We start from the raw sequence: 21280 nt of genomic DNA, 5'->3' as shown, positions 1-21280 counted from the left end.
AGAGAAGGAAAGAAGCTAGTGGATGGAGCCTCAAAAGACCCATATATTGCACTACTCCCAGAAAAGGAAATGAAACACATTGCATCAATATGAAAATGTGGGAGACGCACTTTGACAACCTACTGACCAAGGAAGGACTTAGAGGGTGACCAGAGGGCAGAGGTGTACAGTGCCATAAACAACCATGGAATGGATCCCATTGGCCACTGAAGAGATCAAAGATTCCATTAACAGCACCAAAAACAAAAAAGCTGCAGCTCCTGACAGACTTTATAGCGAATATTTAAAATACACTGCTCAAATGTGGACAAAACTCTACAACAAGTGCATAGAAAAAGCCCCCATTCCAGAACAGTGGAGACAGCCTATAATAAAAGTGCTATATAAAGGGAAAGGAGACCCCAATGACCCTAGCAAATACAGAGGCATAGCCCTAGAAAACTTACCTTTCAAAGTGTTCACAAAAATAATAACAGAAAGAATAAAGAAAACACTCGAACACCTCTCCAAAAGTCAAATGAGAGTCAGGAAGGTGCTCTAAGCACTATGGGACTTAACACCTGAGGTCATCAGTCCCCTAGAACATAGAACTACTTAAACCTAACCAACCTAAGGACATCACACACATTCATGCCAGAGGCAGAATTTGAACATGCTACCGTAGCGGTCGCGCGGTTCCAGACTGAATTCAGGAAGGGGCGATCAACTCTTATTGCAATGGAACTTCCACTAAAGAGCGTTTTGGAAGCCCTTGTAGACAGAGAAAAGTTTTATGTGGCATTATAAAGCCTTTGACATTATAAACAGAAAATTAATGACCATAAAACTAAAGGAAACCATTGGAGAAAACAATATATGGACACGAATCATAAGCACAATAGTATGATCGAATGAAGTAAGAATCTCTTCCACCTCTCCCTGTTGGAACCAGTACTCCAGTCAAACAGTGTTACTATAGGAAGACCCACTGAGTCCTCTGTTACTTATCCTTGCAGCAGAAGAAATTGTAAGAATACTCCAAAGGAAGAGTGTAATCTCATATGCAGACAATATTATAATAGCTGCAGATGACATTGGAAAGTTACAAGAAGCAATAAATGATATAGAAGACTAGTGTGGCAAACACAGCTTCGAAATAAATGTGCCAAAAACAGAAATGATAGTACTCAGAAATGGAGGAAGAGCACCAGCATCAGCTGAGATTTTCATATGGGAGAAAAAACTGAAGATTGTATCAGACTTCAAGTACCTAGGGGTCACAATACAAACAACTGCAAAATGTTTCACAAAACGTGTAACAGAGAAAGCAATGCAAGCAATAATGGCAATCCATGAAATACAATCAGATCCCTTAGCCTAGAGACAGCAATGACACTATTTAAGAGCCAAAATCTTCCCAATACTGATGTATGTCATAGAAATTATCTGCCACATCTTACAGTGAAAAACCTAAAGACACTAGAAAGAGTGAAGGTGACCTATATAAAGAAAGCAATAAGAGTGTCCAAAACATGGTCCAGACTTCTATACCTGCTGGTGAGGAAACCCTTCCTCATTGAAGACCTATGGACAAACCTGATGCTAGCCAATAGCAGCATTTTGGAAAGTCTACATAAAACATTGAAGGAAAAAAGGAAAGATGTAGCTCCAGAATTTTATAGCACAGGCACCATGGTTGACCAAACATGCACAATGGAAAACTTCAAAATTAGACATATGATCACCAGAATGGCAGTCCATGGTTTCCACCACCTTATTTGCAACAACACATCATATCATGAGCCAAACACAATGTATGAGTGTAAACTGTGTCATCAGATATGCAAATGTTACCATATAGAACTCTGTGCCAAAAGAACAGGATCAACAAATGACTATGCATATCGCAATATTATAATTTATAATTTCATTTATCATTATCATTGTACTTTGAATTATTATGGCTATTTGGTTGCAATAAACTTATTATTGAATAGTGCACTGGACTTAACAGATTTTCAACGTGTTTGAGCTACTGAAAGATTTTTCTTCTAGCATATTTAAGAATACATCTGCTATTGTCCTAGCTATGCTGCATCCCATGGCCACTCCATCTGCTTGTGTATAAAATTTATTGTTAAATTGAAAGAAGATTTGTTGTAGAACTAATTGCAATAGTATTAGAATTTTATTGGTGTCTGTTTCGGAATTTTTTTTTTTTTTTTGTATTGTAGTAGATTATTTTCAGTTATAGCAAATGTTCATAAACCAGGATATTAGCGTAGAGATTTTTAATAGTGAATTATATAAATTTTTCAGTTTTTGATATTTATATGTCTTTTATTTTTCATGCCAATGATCTTGAGTTTTTTACTGTATGTGTTTTATTATACATGTAGAATTTTTTTAGATGGTTGTTTAATTTTGTACTAATAACCTATGTAGAGCCGTCTATGCTGTCTGCCACTGTTTGGATCAGAGCTAATGGTTTATAGATTCTTGGTTGTCAACGTAATATGTGTGTTCTAGGGTTCATCATTATACTTGATCTTTTTACGTAGTTTCTTAGGGCTGTGTTACATTTGTTGCTTCATTTGTGCTGTGTATATGTTAATGGGATTCCTGTTTTTTTTGTGATACTATTTGCCTTAAAAAGTCATGTACTTTTTGTATGTAGTTGTTTTGCTTTAATGTAACTAAGCTATTGATTTTGTCTGCCTTTACTGATATAGCATTATTACTTGCCAGTTTGTGGTTGAGCTGCCATAATGTTATGTGGTCTGTATTTGTTTTTGTAATGTAAGTGTTTGAAAATTATTTCTTTTTCTATTGTATTACCTGATTTAATGGTTATTTTATTTGTTGGTATTTTAGCGAGGTCTTTTGCTACTTTTGTTATGGCATAAGACTTTTTTCTCCTATAGTGTTAAATTTAGATTGAAGATTAAAATATAATTCTTTATCTAGTACAATTTTTTCTTACTTTGTGAACACAACAGCAGTTAGATTCTCAGTTCTCTTATAAAATTGGAATGGAGAGGTTTGGTTTTTCATTACATTTCTTGTGGACTATTGCATGTCCATAATGTGTTTAATTTTCTTTTTGTGTGTGTGGATTGAATTTGCTGGGTAATATGATCTCTTTATTCATCTACAAACTTAGATATGTGATGAAATATAAGTGAATTTGTACAGTTAGTAAGTTTTCAGTGAGTGAGGTGCATTTATTGATTCAGGCATATTTTATTTTTGACTTTGGCCTTGATTTCTTGCTTCATCCCCAGCCTTGATCCATATTGCTAGATGGTTGGCACTATTTTGGGTGTTGCAACATTCTTGGTGTAAATGTATGTTGGAATGATTTTTTTTCTTATACATAACTTGTTGAATTTGATGCTTTGAATTAATTTTACCATTTTTATTTTTACGAACATAAAATGCAAGATATTTCCCATGAGATTGTAAGACATAAGAGCTAAAAATTTATATTCCTCTGGGCCCACTGTATAGCATATGTCTTTTAAGGATATTGTATAATTATAATTCCAAGTGTGTTGCTAAGATTGATTGTTTTTAATTTACAATAGGCCCACTTCAGTTTAATTATCAGGTTACCTGTAAATAAATGGTACATAATTGTAGTACATTAATTTATAAATTTGTGGGTAATTATTAAATAGATTTCATTACATATGTAGCATCTTTAAGAATATATCCACTACTGTTCCAGCTACGCTGCATCCCATGGCCGTTCCATCTGCTTGTGTATAAATTTTACTGTTACATTAAAAGTAGTTTTGTTGTAGCTCTAATTGCAGAAGTTGTATGATATTACACAACAGCAGCATCCAATGGTGCCATACAGACATGAAAATATCAGTAACTACATAACAGCACTGATGAACAGTACTGCCTGTAACTATATGATATCATTGGGTTATCTGTCATGAACATACTAATATAAAGTATATAATCTGGGAACTACATAAAGTAATAAGTCAAATAAGATGATAACCAACCATTATTACTACAATAACATGAAGTGGACATGGGTAAAAGGAAACAGACAGTGACAGAACCACCAATATTGCGTGGATGTCAAAACCTGTAGACATATGTCAAAAGGTATAATAATAAAATATGTTTAACAATTATGTATATAAAATTATGTACCATTTACTTACAGCTAATCAGATTACATCAATTCAGCTGAAACAGGCCTATTGTAAAATAAAAACAGCAAAACTTAGCAGTGTCCATTATGATTATCTGGGCTGTTATGCTGTGGTTGGTCGATGAATTTTGTCTCAATTGAGACAAAATTCATCAACCAACCACCGCATAACAGCCCGGATAATTATAATAGACATGAAATTTCCGGCCGTGAAAGTATACATTTTAGTATCAAAACTTAGCAGCATATATGGGATCATAAATTATAATTTTGCGATGCCCTCGAAGCACATATGCTGCACAGTGGGCCTAGAAGAATGTAATTATATGAACTGAAGCTCAAAAACATACTGTACGCAAAAAAAATTCCATAGAGAAAATTCAGTATGTAACATAGTAGGACAGGTAAGTTGGGTGTATTCCTATGAGCCAGAAACAAGAGTAATCAATTGATCAAGTGCTCCAAGAGGATCTAAAACCAATGCAAGAGGTGCATTTGCAAAGTAAATCAAGAAAATGACTGCTTGTTTCTTTGGGTGTATACTTGATACGTCGCAATTGTTTTACTGTAGAGGATCGATGAACAACAAGTGCTGAATGGTATAAAACAATTTTTTTGCCACAAGTCTGCAATGCAATTAGGGGAAACAACTGTAAGAGTCACATGATTACAATGACATCAGTGACAAAGTACATCAAAATACTCGAGCATTTGATGGAGAAAAACGTGGAATTAATGTTGCATAGCGTGTTATAGTATTCACGTGATTAATCAGCAAACGTCTTATAAGATGTGTCCACAGCCATTTTGATTACCTCGAGACACTGCCGAATCCTGTCACAACCATGTTTTTGGCTTATAGACATCAAAGTGGGAAAAAAAGTTTCCTGAATTGATTAGATTGCATGCGGAGGTGTATAGGTTTTAAAGACAATTATTTTGAGATAAAATAGACGATTTGCACAAAAAGGGTTTTTGTAAAAATTAAAAGGGCCCTTAATTGCCCTGTCATCCTTCTATCCTCATTTACTTCCCTGCTAGAACTTATAGTCAGATTTAAACTGGTTGATACTGGCCTCTGATTTAAACTGGTTGCTATTGGCCAGCGATACAGGAGTGGAAGCTGTACTGGCATTATTGGCTCCCACTGTTGTGCCACTTCTGATGCACAAAGCGGTCAGTCTGCCTGCCATTTCTTGGAGCGAGATTCATGTAACGTTTAATTTCATGTGCCTTATGATGTGTGGTTGTTGTAATTGAAATAGGGATAAATCATTTGCTGTGTGTGAATTTCAGATTTTTTGTAGGAGATAAGAGACTTTATACTCCATACTTGTCTTGAGTTAAATACTTATAAAATTGGAAAATAGAGCCACCTTCTGCCTTGTATCCACCAGTTACACTTGGAATTACCATACTCATGTAAGTGTGGCAGGAAGGGAACCCCCTATCACCGAAAGTATTTGCTGTTATGCAGTGGCTTGTTTGCACATAGCAGCAGTACAGATTTGTTCAAATGGCTCTGAGCACTATGGGACTCAACTGCTGAGGTCATTAGTCCCCTAGAACTTAGAACTAGTTAAACCTAACTAACCTAAGGACATCACAAACATCCATGCCCGAGGCAGGATTCGAACCTGCGACCGTAGCGGTCCTGCGGTTCCAGACTGCAGCGCCTTTAACCGCACGGCCACTTCGGCCGGCTACAGATTTGTCACAGGACCAAGTACTGTTAGGCAAACTACAGCAGAATGTATGACAATGGAGATTAGAAACTATTTACAGTACTGGAAATTTACTGTATGAGTAACTTAATGCATAGAAATGTACATGGTCCATTCAAATTGAAGTGACAACTGCAACTGTTTGACATCAGTGTCCAATAGCCACTCACATATGGCAAGTGACAGCGCTAGCAGTGGAGTGTTGTAAAACATGCCATGTAGTTGTGGAAAACAATGCAGTTGTCAAAATGTGGAAATGGAGTGATTTATCTGAGATCCAAAAGGCCATGATAAGTTTCATATAGTGCAAGGATGGATACATTTCCAAAATGGCTAAGTTTGTAAACTTTTTGCATGCTGCTGTGATTCAAAAATATCGTGCATAGGAAAATGGCGTTATAAAAAATGATCACCGTGGCAACTGTGATCACCAAGGGCCATAGATGATAGGGATGAACAAAAGTTGTGGAGGTGGGTATGGGTGAATAGACAGATGAACCAAGGGGCTACTAACAGTGTCTCCTCTATGTAAACTCAAATAACTCTTCATGAAGAAATAATAAGCAATCAGATGCAAAAGGGAAGGTTTATTTATTGTTGACCATGGTTACGATGTTTATAAAAACATTATCTTCAGTAGAATATTGGAGACAACTTAAACAGGTTAACAGTCAATACATTTTAAGCTGTACATACAGGAACAATGGTAACTCGTTATGGATATAAAAATTATTCAGACTTACTGGCTCACAGGTTGTAGCACAGGGACATTAAAAATGTCTGAAAGGCAGCAATAAAAAATAAAATTTCACCTCCATGATATTAAAAACATGCCTAACATGGTCGTCGTCATTGAGTAACACTTCATCAATGTACAGTTTATGCACAAGCATTGCATACATAATGCTTGGACTATGGAAACCTGCTGAGAAGGGCACTAGTAGTATGCACGGGGATGGTACGCATTGGTGAATGAACATTGTTATGCTAAACTTGCTAAAAATGTTGAAATTTAAAATTATGACAGTAAAAAACCCAGGTCGTATGTACATACGTAAAATTAATAAAATGACAATAAGCAATAAGTTTCTACCATGAAAATCTTATTGTAGTAAGAAAAATATTACATAAACTGTAAGATGCTGTAAATACATCATAGAGTACAATGAGACCATTGGGGGGGGTGGGAGTGGGGAGGGGGGGGGGGGGGGAAGACATAGAGGAGAGGAAGATGCTAAAAAGGTCATATGTGAGATTGAGCCACTGCTTTGTTACATATATGAAAGTAGGGGTCTGAAACTATCTAGAATTTTTTTTATTTTTGAACTGAACCTGTTCATTTAAGAAGGATCCATCTTTATGAACAAAAGGTTTAAAAATGACTCATTCTTCCAAGAGGTCAAGCTCGTACAATTTGGTTTAATTATGCAAAATTTCTAAGTCTTTCATCCCCAAGGTGTGTGTTGGAGAAATAGCAGATGCTCAGCAGAAGTGGAATGTACACACTTTCCTCACCTTTACTAAGCACATACTCATTTTCCCTTAGGTTGAAACATATCCCCGTTTGTTCTATGTAATAGTTAGGGCAGTCACTGCATGTATTTTTATAAACATATGAATTAGTGAAACAATCTTCTTGTGTTCTGATAGTATGCATTAATTTTTATTTTGGACTATTGTTTACAGATAAAGCAGCTCTGCAGTCATATTTCTTATTTAAAGTGTACTTATCATGTGTGATGCATTTCCTAGAAGTGGTATAGAAATGGACTTATGACCCTCACTTTCCATCTTCAAGCTGCTGTTGCCCAGAGTTGAACATTCAGCAGGGTCTTTTTCTTTACGATATGATCAGTCAGACTAGGGTCATATCCATTGTTAATCATTATGGCTTTTATTGCAGATATTTCTTTTTGAAAAACCATTGTAATTGCAACATTTTGTTAGTGTCATAATTTTATAGTTTCAGCAGTTTAAGCAAGTTTACCATAATAATGTTCATTCACTAATGCACACCACCATCATGCATTCTACTAGTTCCTCTCTTGCTGGAAGGTTTCTTTAGCCCAAGCATTACATACATGTCACAAGTGCACGAACTGTACATTGATGAAGTATCACTCAATGATCAATTAATATTATCGAGGTGAAATTTTTATTTTTGACAGACACCTGTCAGCTGTTTTTTAATGTAAACCACTATGACATGTAAGTCAGCAAGTCTGACTAATTTTTACATCCATAATGATTTACTGTTGTTCATATACATATGTATAGTTTAAAATGTATCGGCTGTTAACCTGTTTAGGTTTCACTAATGTTCTTCTGAAGATGATGATTTTGAAATGTGAAACCATGGTCAAAGGGTTGAAATAAATGAACCTAACAAGATTTCATCATATGGTTGCTGCTTAAGTCATATACAAAATAAAAAATTAAAAAGAAGGCACTCAATGAACATTGTAGCCTATGGACCTCTCCAGATGGCAACTGGTGCATGTGCCCATGCTGCCTGCTGTTCATTGGTGAAGAGGGCTAGAACTGCAACCAGACATCCATGAATGGTGACAGTTGGCTCTTTCAAATGAATCATGTTTTATGCTCCATCAGACAGATGGCCGTTGGTGTGTGCAGTGTGAAATGCCTGAAAGCAACAAGGAAGGAGTGTTATGTCGGGGGATATTTTCATGGCATTCCTTGGTTAATGTTGTCATTCTGGGATGCACAGTAGATCAACACAAGTACACATGTTTCCTTGGGGACCATGTCCACACCTATATGTAGTTTACATCAGATGAATTCGCAATTGCGAATAATGACTACCATAAGCTGTAGAATGGAATGACAACAATGAAAATTCTAGTGGTACAGATCATAGACTTATGGAAGTTTGGGTCTGAACATGAGTCATGCACAGATAGCTAAATAGTGAGGCGACTGCTCCCGGTAAGCGGGAAATCCAGGTTCCAGTTCCAGTCCGGCACAAATTTTCATTGTCGTCATTCCATTCTACAGCTGATGGTAGTCATTATTCGCAATTGCAAATTCATCTAATGATATTTAGTAATGGCTGTGGTTGCCGCAGTACTTCACGATCAGAATAACACTGGTACTTTAATATTGTGTATGAAGTTTGTTTTTTCTTGGCGTGATGGCATCTACCAGCATGACAATGCAACATATCATACAGCTCACAGTGTACCTAAGTGGTTTGAAGAGAACCAAATAGGTTTACCGTACTACCTGGTTTTAACTATTGAGAATCTCTGGAACCACCTGGAGCAGGCTGTTCGTGCCCTGGATTGTCAATCTTGATACCTAGGTGCAGCTGCCCACAGCACTGAAGTTGGCGTGGGTGTCAATAAATTCCAAAACCAATTGTGTCACTTCCTGTATGTCTTGAAGTGCTCTGTGCTGTAAAAGGTGGTTATTCAGGCGTTTGACAAGTGGTCACATTAATGTGACTGGACAGTGTAGTTTAAAATTCACTTGCCTTGATCTGTCTTCGAACACTGGTCCAGAATTGAACAGTGACTGATGTAACTTGTAGAATGTCCAGTTGGGCCCTTCTAGGCGCTGGTAATAGATATGTCCTGATGGAGTCTTGAGGCACAATGTTGGTGCTGTCGAACTACTGCTGAGGCATTGTCTGAATGAGGCTATGCATTTGCTATTATCCAAGTTTCACCGATGGATGTTCACTTGTGAACTATATTAGTGACATAAGGTGGAAGCATAATATAGCTCGTGTTGCTTGTGCCTTCTGTGACGTTTGACCTTAACTATGTTGCGCCTCCCTGGAGGATGGCCGCAACATATAGAAGAGCCCTCACTGTGTATGATTGAACGTAATTGTGGAAAGTTTGTTGCAAAGTGAAGTATTTCGAGAATAAAAGAAAAAACAAGTATTTCAGCGAGTTCAGTAGTTTTCAAATTATGACTTGATGTGTTTGAAGTTGTTACTCAGACGGTAAAATTCACCTCTCTCAAAAAAATAATCAGAACTCCAGTCTTGTTAAAATTACAAACAGTATTTGGAACGTTTAGAAACATTATAGAGATCAAAAACATACGTGAATTTCATATTTTGTGCGAGAGTTTCGTAGGAGATACAGATTTTAAAGCGGTTCTCTATGGCAGGGTTGAGCTGTGCTGGCTGCTTCCAGACAATAATCATCACGACATTGTCTCAACCACGGACAAAACGTATAGTCACGAGACTCCTGCTCGTTATCATCACGCACTGCGGCAGCAGCGCGTCAAGCGAACAGTAGTGTACACCGCTGAATACATTTCAGATGAAAGTGAATAGTGTCATCTATACTGATTTGTAATATGGTTTGTGCAAAAGCGAGCGCACATTGCCTAATAAATTACAGTAATAAGTAATAACTAGAGACAGGATTATAGGCATCTGCATGTTGCACATGCATTTGCATATTTGGCTCCTTTTCACCGGTTATTGCATATTTTAACTAAAAGTTAGTGACGATGCATATTTTCGCTCTATGTTTACAATATTTTAAAAATTTAGATGGGCAGTCTCTAGTTCGATCTAGTTTTGATGTCTCACAGATTGACCGCGACCTAGAACTAAGTGCAATCGCTAACCGGGAGGCCACTGCCAAGCGAAATCATTACAGAAGAGGAACAGGAACAGGCAGAGTCAATGCTCGTGCGCCCGCGTCCCTGGTTAATCCCCTCCGCTGTCATACCATACGCATCGGCAACAAATTAAACTACACAACCTTTTAGTAAAAAAAAATGGTTCAAATGACTCTGAGCACCATGGGACTTAACATCTGTGGTCATCAGTCCCCTAGAACTTAGAACTACTTAAACCTAACTAACCTAAGGACATCACACACATTCATGCCCGAAGCAGGATTCAAACCTGCGACCGTAGCAGTCGCGCGGTTCCGGACTGAGCGCGTAGAACCCCTTTTAGTCGCACGTCCATTGTTTCAGTTTAGCTTCCTATTTACTTGTACGCCATAGAACGTGTTTAAGACGTGTAGTGTGTAACATGTTGTGCGCCATACCGCCCGAAAAAAGAAACGTCGTTTCGTGGATAGCTGACCATCATGGAACATTTACATACGACGGAAATGTTTTATATTGTCAAGTTTGCGAGAAAAATGTTTCGTGCAAAAAAAGTTTCAAGTAGACCATCATGTCAAGGCAAGTGTTCATATAAGGACCACGACAACTTCTGACAACACCAAGTTGCACTAGCAGGGATTTGTCCAAAAGTAACCAAAAAATAATTGAAAAGCCACGATCGCTTCAATATCGTTTACTAGATGACCGATTTCAGCACTCTGAAGGTGCCATCATCGGATCTGGAACGTGGATTAACATTTATAAAACCATATGGACATCATGGCACATGAGGTAGACCATCTGATAAAAATCATTGTTACAACCAGTAAAAAATAATAAAAAACTGCTCTCATGGTCGTTCTTTCCATAAAATATAAAACTGAAGTCACCAGATGAAACTACCACTGCTTGCCTAACACCGGTCGGCATCATCACCGTGTGTTAGGCGAGCAGTGGTAGTTTCATCTGGTGACTTCAGTTTTATATTTTATGGAAAGAACGACCATGAGAGCAGTTTTTTATTATTTTTTACTGGTTGTAACAATGATTTTTATCAGATGGTCTACCTCATGTGCCATGATGTCCATACGGTTTTATAAATGTTAATCCACGTTTCAGATCCGATGATGGCACCTTCAGAGTGCTGGAACCGGTCATCTAGTAAACGATATTGAAGCGATCGTGGCTTTTCAATTATTTTAAAAAGAGAGTGATCGGCCCACGACACACCATGAGTTCACTGTAACCAAAAAAGGTCGGTTTAACATGGATCTATGTGAAGCATTAATGAATGCTTATCCTTCTTCACAATTTTACGACCCCTATCCTCAAACGCCTCCTGCGCAAATATTGCGTAAATCAAAATATACCACATGAATCAATATGGGGTAAAAATTACGTATCGACAATTTACGTAACGTTCTGGAAGAAATACGCAGTGAACTCAAGGACAGCATTATCTGGATTTCAGTTGACAAAACTACAGACGCTTGTGGCCGTTACATTGCAAATTAAATTGTTGGTGCTTTAAAAGAAGAGCCTTCTTCTTGCTATTTAGCGGCCTGCAAAGAACTTGAAAAAGTAAATCATTCTACGATCGCCATATTTGTGAACGAGGATATTAGAAAAAAATATGCCAGGATCTTCTGCAGATGAAAGGGTGTATATGTTTATTTCTGATGCTGCTCCCTGTATGATCACAGTAGGAAAAAACTCTCAGAGCATTTTATCCCAGTTTCATTCATGTAACGTGCTTTGCTCATGGAGTACATCGCCTTGCTGAAGAAGTACGTTCCACCTTCGTGAATGTAAATAAACTGTTTCTAAAGGCTCCTGCTCGCATCAAGACCTACAAAGAAAAGCTAGCAAATGTGCCTAGAATGAAATTTTCACTCCACAGCGGAGTGTGCGCTGATATGAAACTTCCTGGCAGATTAAAACTGTGTGCCGGACCAAGACTCGAACTCGGGACCTTTGCCTTTCGCGGGCAAGTGCTCTACCGACTGAGCTACCAAAGCATGACTCACGCCCCGTCCTCACAGCTTTACTTCTGCCATTACCTCGTCTCCTACCTTCCAAACAAGTTTAGAAGGTAGGATACGAGGTACTGGTAGAAGTAAAGAAGTTTGGAAGGTAGGAGACGAGGTACTGGCAGAAGTAAAGCCGTGAGGACGGGGCGTGAGTCGTGCTTGGGTAGCTCAGTTTCGGTAGAGCACTTGCCCGCGAAGGGCAAATGTCCCGAGTTCGAGTCTCGGTCCGGCACAAAGTTTTAATCTGCCAGGAAGTTACATATCAGCGCACACTCCGCTGTAGAGCAAAAATTTCATTCTAGAAACATCCCCCAGGCTGTGGCTAAGCCATGTCTCCGCAATATCCTTTCTTTCAGGAGTGCTAGTTCTGCAAGGTTCGCAGGAGAGCTTCTGTAAGTTTGGAAGGTAGGAGACGAGGTACTGGCAGAAGTAAAGCTGTGAGGACGGGGCGTGAGTCGTGCTTGGGTAGCTCAGTCGGTAGAGCACTTGCCCGCGAAAGGTAAAGGTCCCGAGTTCGAGTCTCGGTCCGGCACACAGATTTAATCTGCCAGGAAGTTTCATAGCAAATGTGCCTTTACCTCCAGAAGCTGTGGTCGCTCGTTGGTGTACGTGGATCAAAGATGTGTTGTTTTACAATGAACATTTCGAGGCCATTAGACGGGTAGTAAACAACTTCGATAGTGCAGAGGCTTTGATAATTTGCCACTGCAAGGAAGCTTTTAAAGATTCCGGTATTAAAAAAAGACATTGCTGTGATTAGCACTCATTTTTCCCATATACCTGCAAGTATTAAAAAAGTTGATACTCAAGGTTTGGCGTTGAATGAAGCTTTTCAGTTAATGAATAACATTATTCTAGTGAATTCCTCATTGCCGTGGGTATTCCCAATAAAACTTAAAGAAAAGTTTGAAAACATTTTAAACAATAACCCAGGCTTTGAACCCTTGTGCCAAATTGATAGTTTTATTAATGGAATTGGTGAACTTTTACCAGAAACGATAAGTGCCAACATAGCACCCAAATTCAAATACTGCCAAGTTGATGTAGAACGGCCCTTTTCTGCTGCTTACAAAAATTTTTCGAGTGATGGAAGACACAATCTTACTACCGAACATTTGGCACAGTACTTGGTCATTTACGTTTAGTATAGCAGAAAAATGTAAAATAAATTTTAAATGATGTTTTGGTCCAATGGTATTTCTTTTTTTAAATAAAATACTACGGAGTTCTTGAGCGTGCCCTCTGCGTTGGTCCTGTACATATCGATAGTTGCCGACCGTAGTGGCCGAGCGGTTCTAGGACTACAGTCTGGAACCGTGCAACCGCTACGGTCGCATGTTCGACTCCTGCCTCGGGCATGGATGCGTGTGATGTCCTTAGGTTAGTTAGGTTTAAGTAGTTCTAAGTTCTAGGGGACTGATGACCTCAGAAGTTAAGTCCCATAGCGCTCAGAGCCATTTGAACCATTTTTATCTATAGTTTGGCTGCGACTCACTCGCATCGCATCCGCTTGTTACCGACAATAGCAAAGAAGGAACAATTCTTGAAACACGGCATGCGTCCCCATTTTGCAGACTTTTAATAAATAATCCCAGAAAGGCCACCTTCCTAATGTCTACCAGAAAGTAGTCAGAAAATGATATCAGCGTTCTAAATGTACCGATTTTTCGCGTGGCCGGCGCTCTTCTTCGTAACTTATGTGCACAGGTTCGACTTTGAGATGATAATGCACACAGTAACTACCACGCATTTTTATTATTTGAGCTTGCATATTACGACACTTTTCATGCATTTTTAAGCATTTTTCATGCATATTTGCTTGCATATTTTAAGGTTTCTATGATGCGTATAATCCGGTCTCTTTAACAAAACAAGACACCAAGTTTGGCATTCTATACGGTTCCTAAAGATCACAACAGGCATGAAACAGCACATTACAAGTCACTTTGGTCAAGACTTTCTTGTAACCTACAGACATTGGCTGAAGAATGTTTCTTTTTAAGTACAGGAAATACGAGGGATGATCAACATAGACTGAGTGAGATTGATCCTTTTCATTACTCCATATCAATGTTTACATGAGCTTTTTCAGTGTTCCCCTCCTACTTGAATGTACTGTGTGTCTTCCAGTTCTCGAGGCCATTCTTTGTAAGTTCTTGAGAATCACCTCACTTTTTTTAAACACTGCTTCATAGTTCCCAAATCAAATGCCCTGGAGCTTTGTGTTTTGTTATGAGAATAAAGAAAATCGCAGGGTGGAAGACCGGGGCTGCAAGGCGAATGTGGTACGCAGGTAATGCTGAATTGAACCAGAAACTGCATGCCTTGATTTGCGACGTGAGGCCGTGCATTTTTGTGATGAAGTCGCCATCCAGTCTGAGAAATTTCTGATCGTTTCCTCGGAACGTACTTCCTCAGTTTAGCCAATACTGACGTGCAGTATGCTGCTGTAGTGGTAGTGTGAGTGGAACTGCATGCTGGTATATCATTCCATGAGAGCAAAAAAAAAAACAGCTCAATCACTATCCCTGCAGATGGAACAACTTTCGCCTTTTCGGTATTGGCGAACTTAGCACCGTGTTGGGCAGTTTTCCTTCACGATCATAGTGATGCAGCCATGACTCATCATAGTTGATAGTCGATTCCAGAAACGCATCTCCTCCATCAGCAAACGGATGCCTTACCCAACGGTTTGTCTCCATTCACACAGTCTTTTGTTTGGGAGTCAACAGACGTGGTACTGTACAGGCACAAACACGTGCCGCATGGAGATGACTGCTCTTTTTGGTAAAAACACTGCCACATGAAATTCTGAACATTTCATTGAGGTTATGTAATGTTGTCCACCAATCCACACAGACAATAACAATAGCTATGTTGATGTTGACTTCAGTCACGCCGGCCGCTGTGGCCGAGCGATTCTAGACGCTTCTGTCTGGAACCGCGCTGCTGCTATGGTCGCACGTTCAAATCCTGCCTCGGGCATGGATGTGTGTGATGTCCTTAGATTAGTTAGGTTTAAGTAGTTCTAAGTCTAGGGGACTGCTGACCTCAGATGTTAAGTCCCATAGTGCTTAGAGCCATTTGAACTTAGAAGCCGTAACATTAGGCCCTGTTTAGTTAACAGGGACAAGTCGGCCTTCTTTGAAGTCGAACAACCACCTAAACGCTGCTGTACCAGGTAGTGCAACTTCAGCGTACGCTTTCTGTACCTTTTCGAAAGTTTTAGTGGCTGTATGGCTTTAACGAACACAGAATTTCTTTTGGCCGCACTGGTGTTTTCGCGACACCTCCATTGCTTGGTATGCGAAATGCAAAGACCGTCTACAACATAAAGCATTACTACCAACATACCTACAAGAGAGTGCTTCTGATCATGGACGTTATATATAAAAACCCGCGCCTCACGGAAGCTGCAAGAAAAAAAATGACTCTTAGTAGATAGTAACAAGTAGAAAATATGATGACTTATAGAAAGACATCGTGTGTCTTTTGTTCACTATACTTCGAAACAAACCAGTTTATGTATGCAGAATGTAGGAAACTGGTCTAGAATGCAGTGCGTACATTATTTACGGTACCAGGTAAGCCACTGTAACTGCCACACAGACATGTTAATAAAACGACAAAAACAGTAATATTTTCAATATTTCTGAAGAGGTAATCTTATTAAACATGTATTTGTGAATTGGAAAGACGAGAAAAGTGGAACGTTGAGCAAATCTTTAGATTTAGTGCAAAACTGTTCCACGTAAAGGAAGTGCCAATCATAAGAGCAGTCGGAAACAGTAATATATGCATCTTACGGATGATAAACTTCACATTCTCTTGCAGTCAGTGGACTAAGCTGCAATTATAAGAAATTTTGAGAGTATTTTTTCATAAAGGCATTATAGATGCCATTTCATTCATGGCTTCTGGGTTTGTTTACATTTATTTTATAATTAATCAGGTCTCTTGGTATCGTACTGACTCTTGGGACGGAAAAATGTAATTAATATTCTACATAAATTAAATAGAAACAGAATTAAAAACAGACGTTACACTAATGGCACAAATAAAATTAAGTGATGAATGGCTTTCTTGACGCTAGAGGTGGTAGCCTGTCTTCAGCTGTTAGACAGTAACAACTTTCACAGCAGTCGCAACTCTGGACGATTAACGTCAGGCGCAAATAAATTAAATCAGACTGTAGTGGGGGCTGACCTCCTAGGACTTGGAAGATAGCAACATCATCATCCACAGTATCGCCAGCTATTTTGTAGTAAATCAGTAAATTTTATTCGTTTTAGTTTGGGCAAACGATACTTGCTTTCGAATAGGCTCTAGGTTTCGCGATACGCCGAAGCGTTCGATACAGTTTCGAGCCCCTTCGAACAAGCACACGAGATTTGACTCGCGCGATAAACTGTGATTGCTATCGCGAGAATAAATTACAAGGCCAGTCTTTCACACGGTACCGTCAGACGTCACTAGACCGCGGGACGAGCGAAGCTCGAGAATTGGACAGAGTCAAGATTGAAATCTCTTATTTATTTGCTAGTTGTCCTTGTTACATATGGTCTGCATCTTAGAACATATTTTAGTCCGAGTTCCACAGTTATTTTTACCGTTAAAATCCATAGTGCATTAAAGACGCTAAGATTAGTCGTGGAAATAGTGCCAGCCACGGTCACTAGGTTGCGGGCTAATCGGAAGGTCGAACCGAATTCGAGAGTTCCCGAACTGTGACGTAAACTGTTCGAACAGTTCTAGTCGTTTTCAAACACAACGCTATCGATCATTTTCTGCGAGAGAACTGTGTGAGGAATTTGTACGTAATTAGGCTTAAGATTAGCGATACGGCTGTTAATACACTGACAGATTATTTCTCATTTGAAGTAAATTTCTTGAAGTAACACTCACGTGTACGGTTCACAGATCCCTTCGTCCGCGTCATCCAGCTGAACATGTCCACGGGGCGTTCACTGCGGCGCAAGAAGACGACTTTCCGGCACGCCTCAGAGAATCCCGAGTTCAACGAGACGCTGACGTTCGACGTGGCGCCGAGCCAGCTGGAGTCGGCGACGTTCCTGGTGCTGGTGTGCACGCGGTGCCCGGACAGGGGCGCGGGCGGCGAGGAGAAGTCGCGCGCCGGCCACGGCCCCAAGGACCGCTGCCTGGGCAAGCTGGCGCTGGGGCGCGCCGTCACCACCAGGAAGAGCCGCGACCACTGGCTGGCCATGCTCGCCTCGCCCCGCACCGTCATCTCGCTCTGGCACACCCTCAAGTGAGCCGCCAGCCGCCGCCCTGTGCGCTGGAACACACCTGCTCGTCTGCGTAGCCAACACGTTCTCGACACGAGCACAGATCGGGCCCGTCGCAGTTATACGCCAGAATCTCCGAAGACTTCTTCGTTATGAACCCGGTCGGAACAATAACATCCTCCAGAACTTAGACCATAAGGTTTTTCATGTTTGCATCAAAAAGATATAGGTTACCTACTTCTGTATGTTCGTTGAAATCGTTTGAAGAATAAAGATAAGTTTATCTGTTTCATATATAGAGAACTAATGATTCCGTTCTTAACGACTCCACGCCTGAGTGACGGATCGCTGGCGATATCGCCTGCAGTCTGTCGCTCGCTCCGACCTCGCTACACACAGAATGGTGTTCCTCAGGGAAGCGTTTTAAGTGTCACCCTCTTTGCCGTCGCCCAGTGCTCCTTGTTTGTGGACGATTTTGCTGTTTTCTGTTCTTCCTCCGGTCTTGTCACTGCTAGTCGGCAGTTGCAGCTTACGATAAAGCGATTAGAGGCATGGACTGCGAAGAGGGGTTTCACCTTTTCTGCAGACAAATCTGTGTGTGTTCATTTTAATCGTTCTCGACGTCTTTTTACCTCCCCTGATTTGCGTCATAGGGACACCATTCTTCCTTTTAGAGACACTGTGAAGTTCCTGGGCCTCACTTTTCATTCCAAGTTGTGGTGGTTGCCGCACCTTAAAGACCTCAAGGTGCAGGCCCTGAAGGCACTAAATATTTTGAACTTATAGCAACGTAAGTCACGTCCTTTGATTTTGCAGGGGGGAAGGGACTGAAGACTTTATTTCAAGCAGTACGGTCATCACTTGTTCTCCATCACAGTCAGCACACACATCTTTGATATCGCAGTGCAGTCGCCACGACGTCCGAGCTCCAACTGAATTAGTTCAAATCCTCGCCACCCACTGGCCAGCGCGCGGAGACACCGCCTACGCCTGTCACGTGAGGCGGCCGGCCACTAGCGCGGGGTGCGAGCCCAGCGATCGCTCCCAAGTCGTAAACATGTTTTCGCTGGACACGCTGGAACTTGTCGAGTTTGACGTCACAGCAGCCCCTTGTCTGCTCACCACGTGTATTCGTCGCCTCCGCATGTTTCCTGCCAAAATTGTCTGCCTCGGAGCTGAATCTCACAACGGTCGACCGTTCGCAGCCACACTTTTGGCGCCAAAGTTTTTTTCCTGGGCACATTCAAACATGTCGATGCCGACCGCTCACTGTCCACCACGTGTCCCTGTACGAGCGAGAACGCAGTGCTACACTTTTGGCGGCAAAGTTTGCTCGACAGTGGAATCCGCCATGACTATATAAGAGAACGTTTCGACTGCACTAGAACGCCCGCTAATTGACTCACTCTCACACGCGTGTAATAACTGTACAATCGCTGCGCCGCTGCCCTGCTTACGTCACACACCCTCCATACACGCGACGGACATAGCCTTCTGTAAATACCTGGAAAATGACTCTTTATTTCAGACATTACGGTCATGCAGGTGTGTCCCAACTGACTTCTCCATGCTCACACAGCGAAACCCCAGAGCGCAGCTGACGTTCATGCGGCCGGCTATGCCCGCTCCGTCAGCAGCTCCCTGGCTGGCCGACGTCAAGCGACCAGCGGTGCCCGCACACCCCCTCGGCCAGCGCGCCAGGTAGGCGGCGAGCGGCGCCTCAGGGTCCCGCCACAAATGGTCAGCCGCGGTCGCCTCAGAGTCCGACTACGTAAACATCTTTCCGCGCCCGCGAGCACTTAACGCTGGACAGGATGGAACCTGTCGACCGCGTGCCGGACAAAGGATACGTTTGGTGCCAGAGTTTGACCGACAGTGGAATCCACCACGGCCGTATAACAGCGCGTTTGCTCGTCACGAGGACGCTCGCTAATTCACTCTCACCACCCCGCTATATTAAATAATTGAATTTACAATTTCATATATGTATTCAAACGTGTTCAACTCCCTAATTTCAACTACTTTTCGAGGACCAGACCGCCACCTCCTCCTCCTAGGAACCAGTGCCAAGTTTGAAATCCGCCAGTAAACAAAGCTCACTTGCGCTTCCGCCACCAACCTGAGAAAATTGTTTCAAACTAAGCCACCAGCACTCGACCTCTTCCTACACGTTTCTGGTAAATGGACTCACCCTGCACTAGGTCCATGGTTGGAGGAACGAATTTACTTTATTTATGAATGGAGTATATGTATCACACCGACATGTCCCAAATCATACAGACCTGCAAAACACTCCTACATAACTCATTTATAATGCTCTAGACACACGCTTGCTAATTGTAAACAGTTAAAAATAACTCATAGCCCAGCCTACAGACATGCGAACCACTCGAAAATAATGCAAAACATTTACCTCCAAATAGCCAAACAACTGCTAATTTTCGGAAATAATTTCAGTGCATAGACTGATGGAAGGAGGAACGAGTGTAGTTTCTTTATTTGCGACATATCTTTTTGAAACTTTTACTTCTCATAGGCTTCGATATGTAAGGCTGACATAAGGCAGTTTCTGAACTCCAGTAGTGTACTGCACTTGGCAACACAACCACACCCATCAAGATATTCATTCCATTCCAGACCTGTAACTCCTCTACAGATAAATTTGTCAAGTTACTTGTCTACTCACGCACATTCTGACCAGAGTACCGTTGCGCAAAAACAGCTCAGACTGCGCTGTGCTGCTCGGGGAAGTAAGGACGGGCTGCACTCTATTTATTTGGAGCCCTTTTATTTAGTCATGGAGTATATTTGTCACAAAACACCCACACTGATACGACTGTGGTCATCTGACACAGGCCACAAACACGTACACAACTCATAATTTCACCACACAATAGCAAACAGTTCTTAAATAATGCAGTACACAATACCAGCAGACGAGCTCTGTACTCTTAAACTCTCCCCCAAACATGACCTCAACACAGTCGCATTCGCACCTATCACCGGAGAAATTGATATCGCCTATGCACCTTAGATTAGGCTCCAAGGCAGGCCGCGCGCGCGTGCGGTCGGCGGGGAAGGGGGTTCCAGAGTCTCCAGCCAAGTTCAGCTTCCGAGCGCTCGTGACAGCCGACACATGTGAAAGGTGCATTGTTCTTCTCATATATACCGCCAGCATCTCAGGTCTGGACCTGCCTTCACGTCTATTGTCAGAATAGCTCATAGCTCAGTTGACACACTCGATTAACGCGGCCGGGAAAACATTTACTACTCGCATGCAACCGAGATGGTGACGGAAAACCAATCACTCTGATCTGGGCTGCAGGCGCGTGTAATCATTGAGTACACTCTACTTATTTTTTTCGAACAACTTATTTAACCATACAGTATATCTATCACACTATCACGAAACACCAATCCCTGATGTGCTCTGGGCCATGTTGCACAGGCCACAGACATGCACCCAGTCATAATTTCAGTACACACTATAGCAAACTGCTACTAAATAATACATCACACAGATGT

The 21280-nt window shown here is 41.1% G+C and overlaps 1 protein-coding gene across 1 annotated transcript in view; it reads left to right on the top strand.

Annotated features, from left to right (window-relative positions):
- LOC124545069 (synaptotagmin-5-like) overlaps positions 1–18049 on the top strand; it is a 325196-nt gene extending 307147 nt beyond the window's left edge. Inside the window, exon 9 of the mRNA XM_047123873.1 lies at positions 17430–18049. Coding sequence (XP_046979829.1) covers positions 17430–17782 — 353 coding nt within the window. The 3' untranslated portion in view covers positions 17783–18049. The remainder of the gene's footprint in view (positions 1–17429) is intronic.
- Positions 18050–21280: the final 3231 nt, after the last annotated feature.

Source organism: Schistocerca americana, chromosome 8 (assembly GCF_021461395.2).
Source record: "Schistocerca americana isolate TAMUIC-IGC-003095 chromosome 8, iqSchAmer2.1, whole genome shotgun sequence".
Classification (NCBI taxonomy): Eukaryota; Metazoa; Arthropoda; class Insecta; order Orthoptera; family Acrididae; genus Schistocerca; species Schistocerca americana.
Note: the sequence above shows the minus strand (reverse complement) of the source record. Positions and strands in the feature narration are given on the sequence as shown.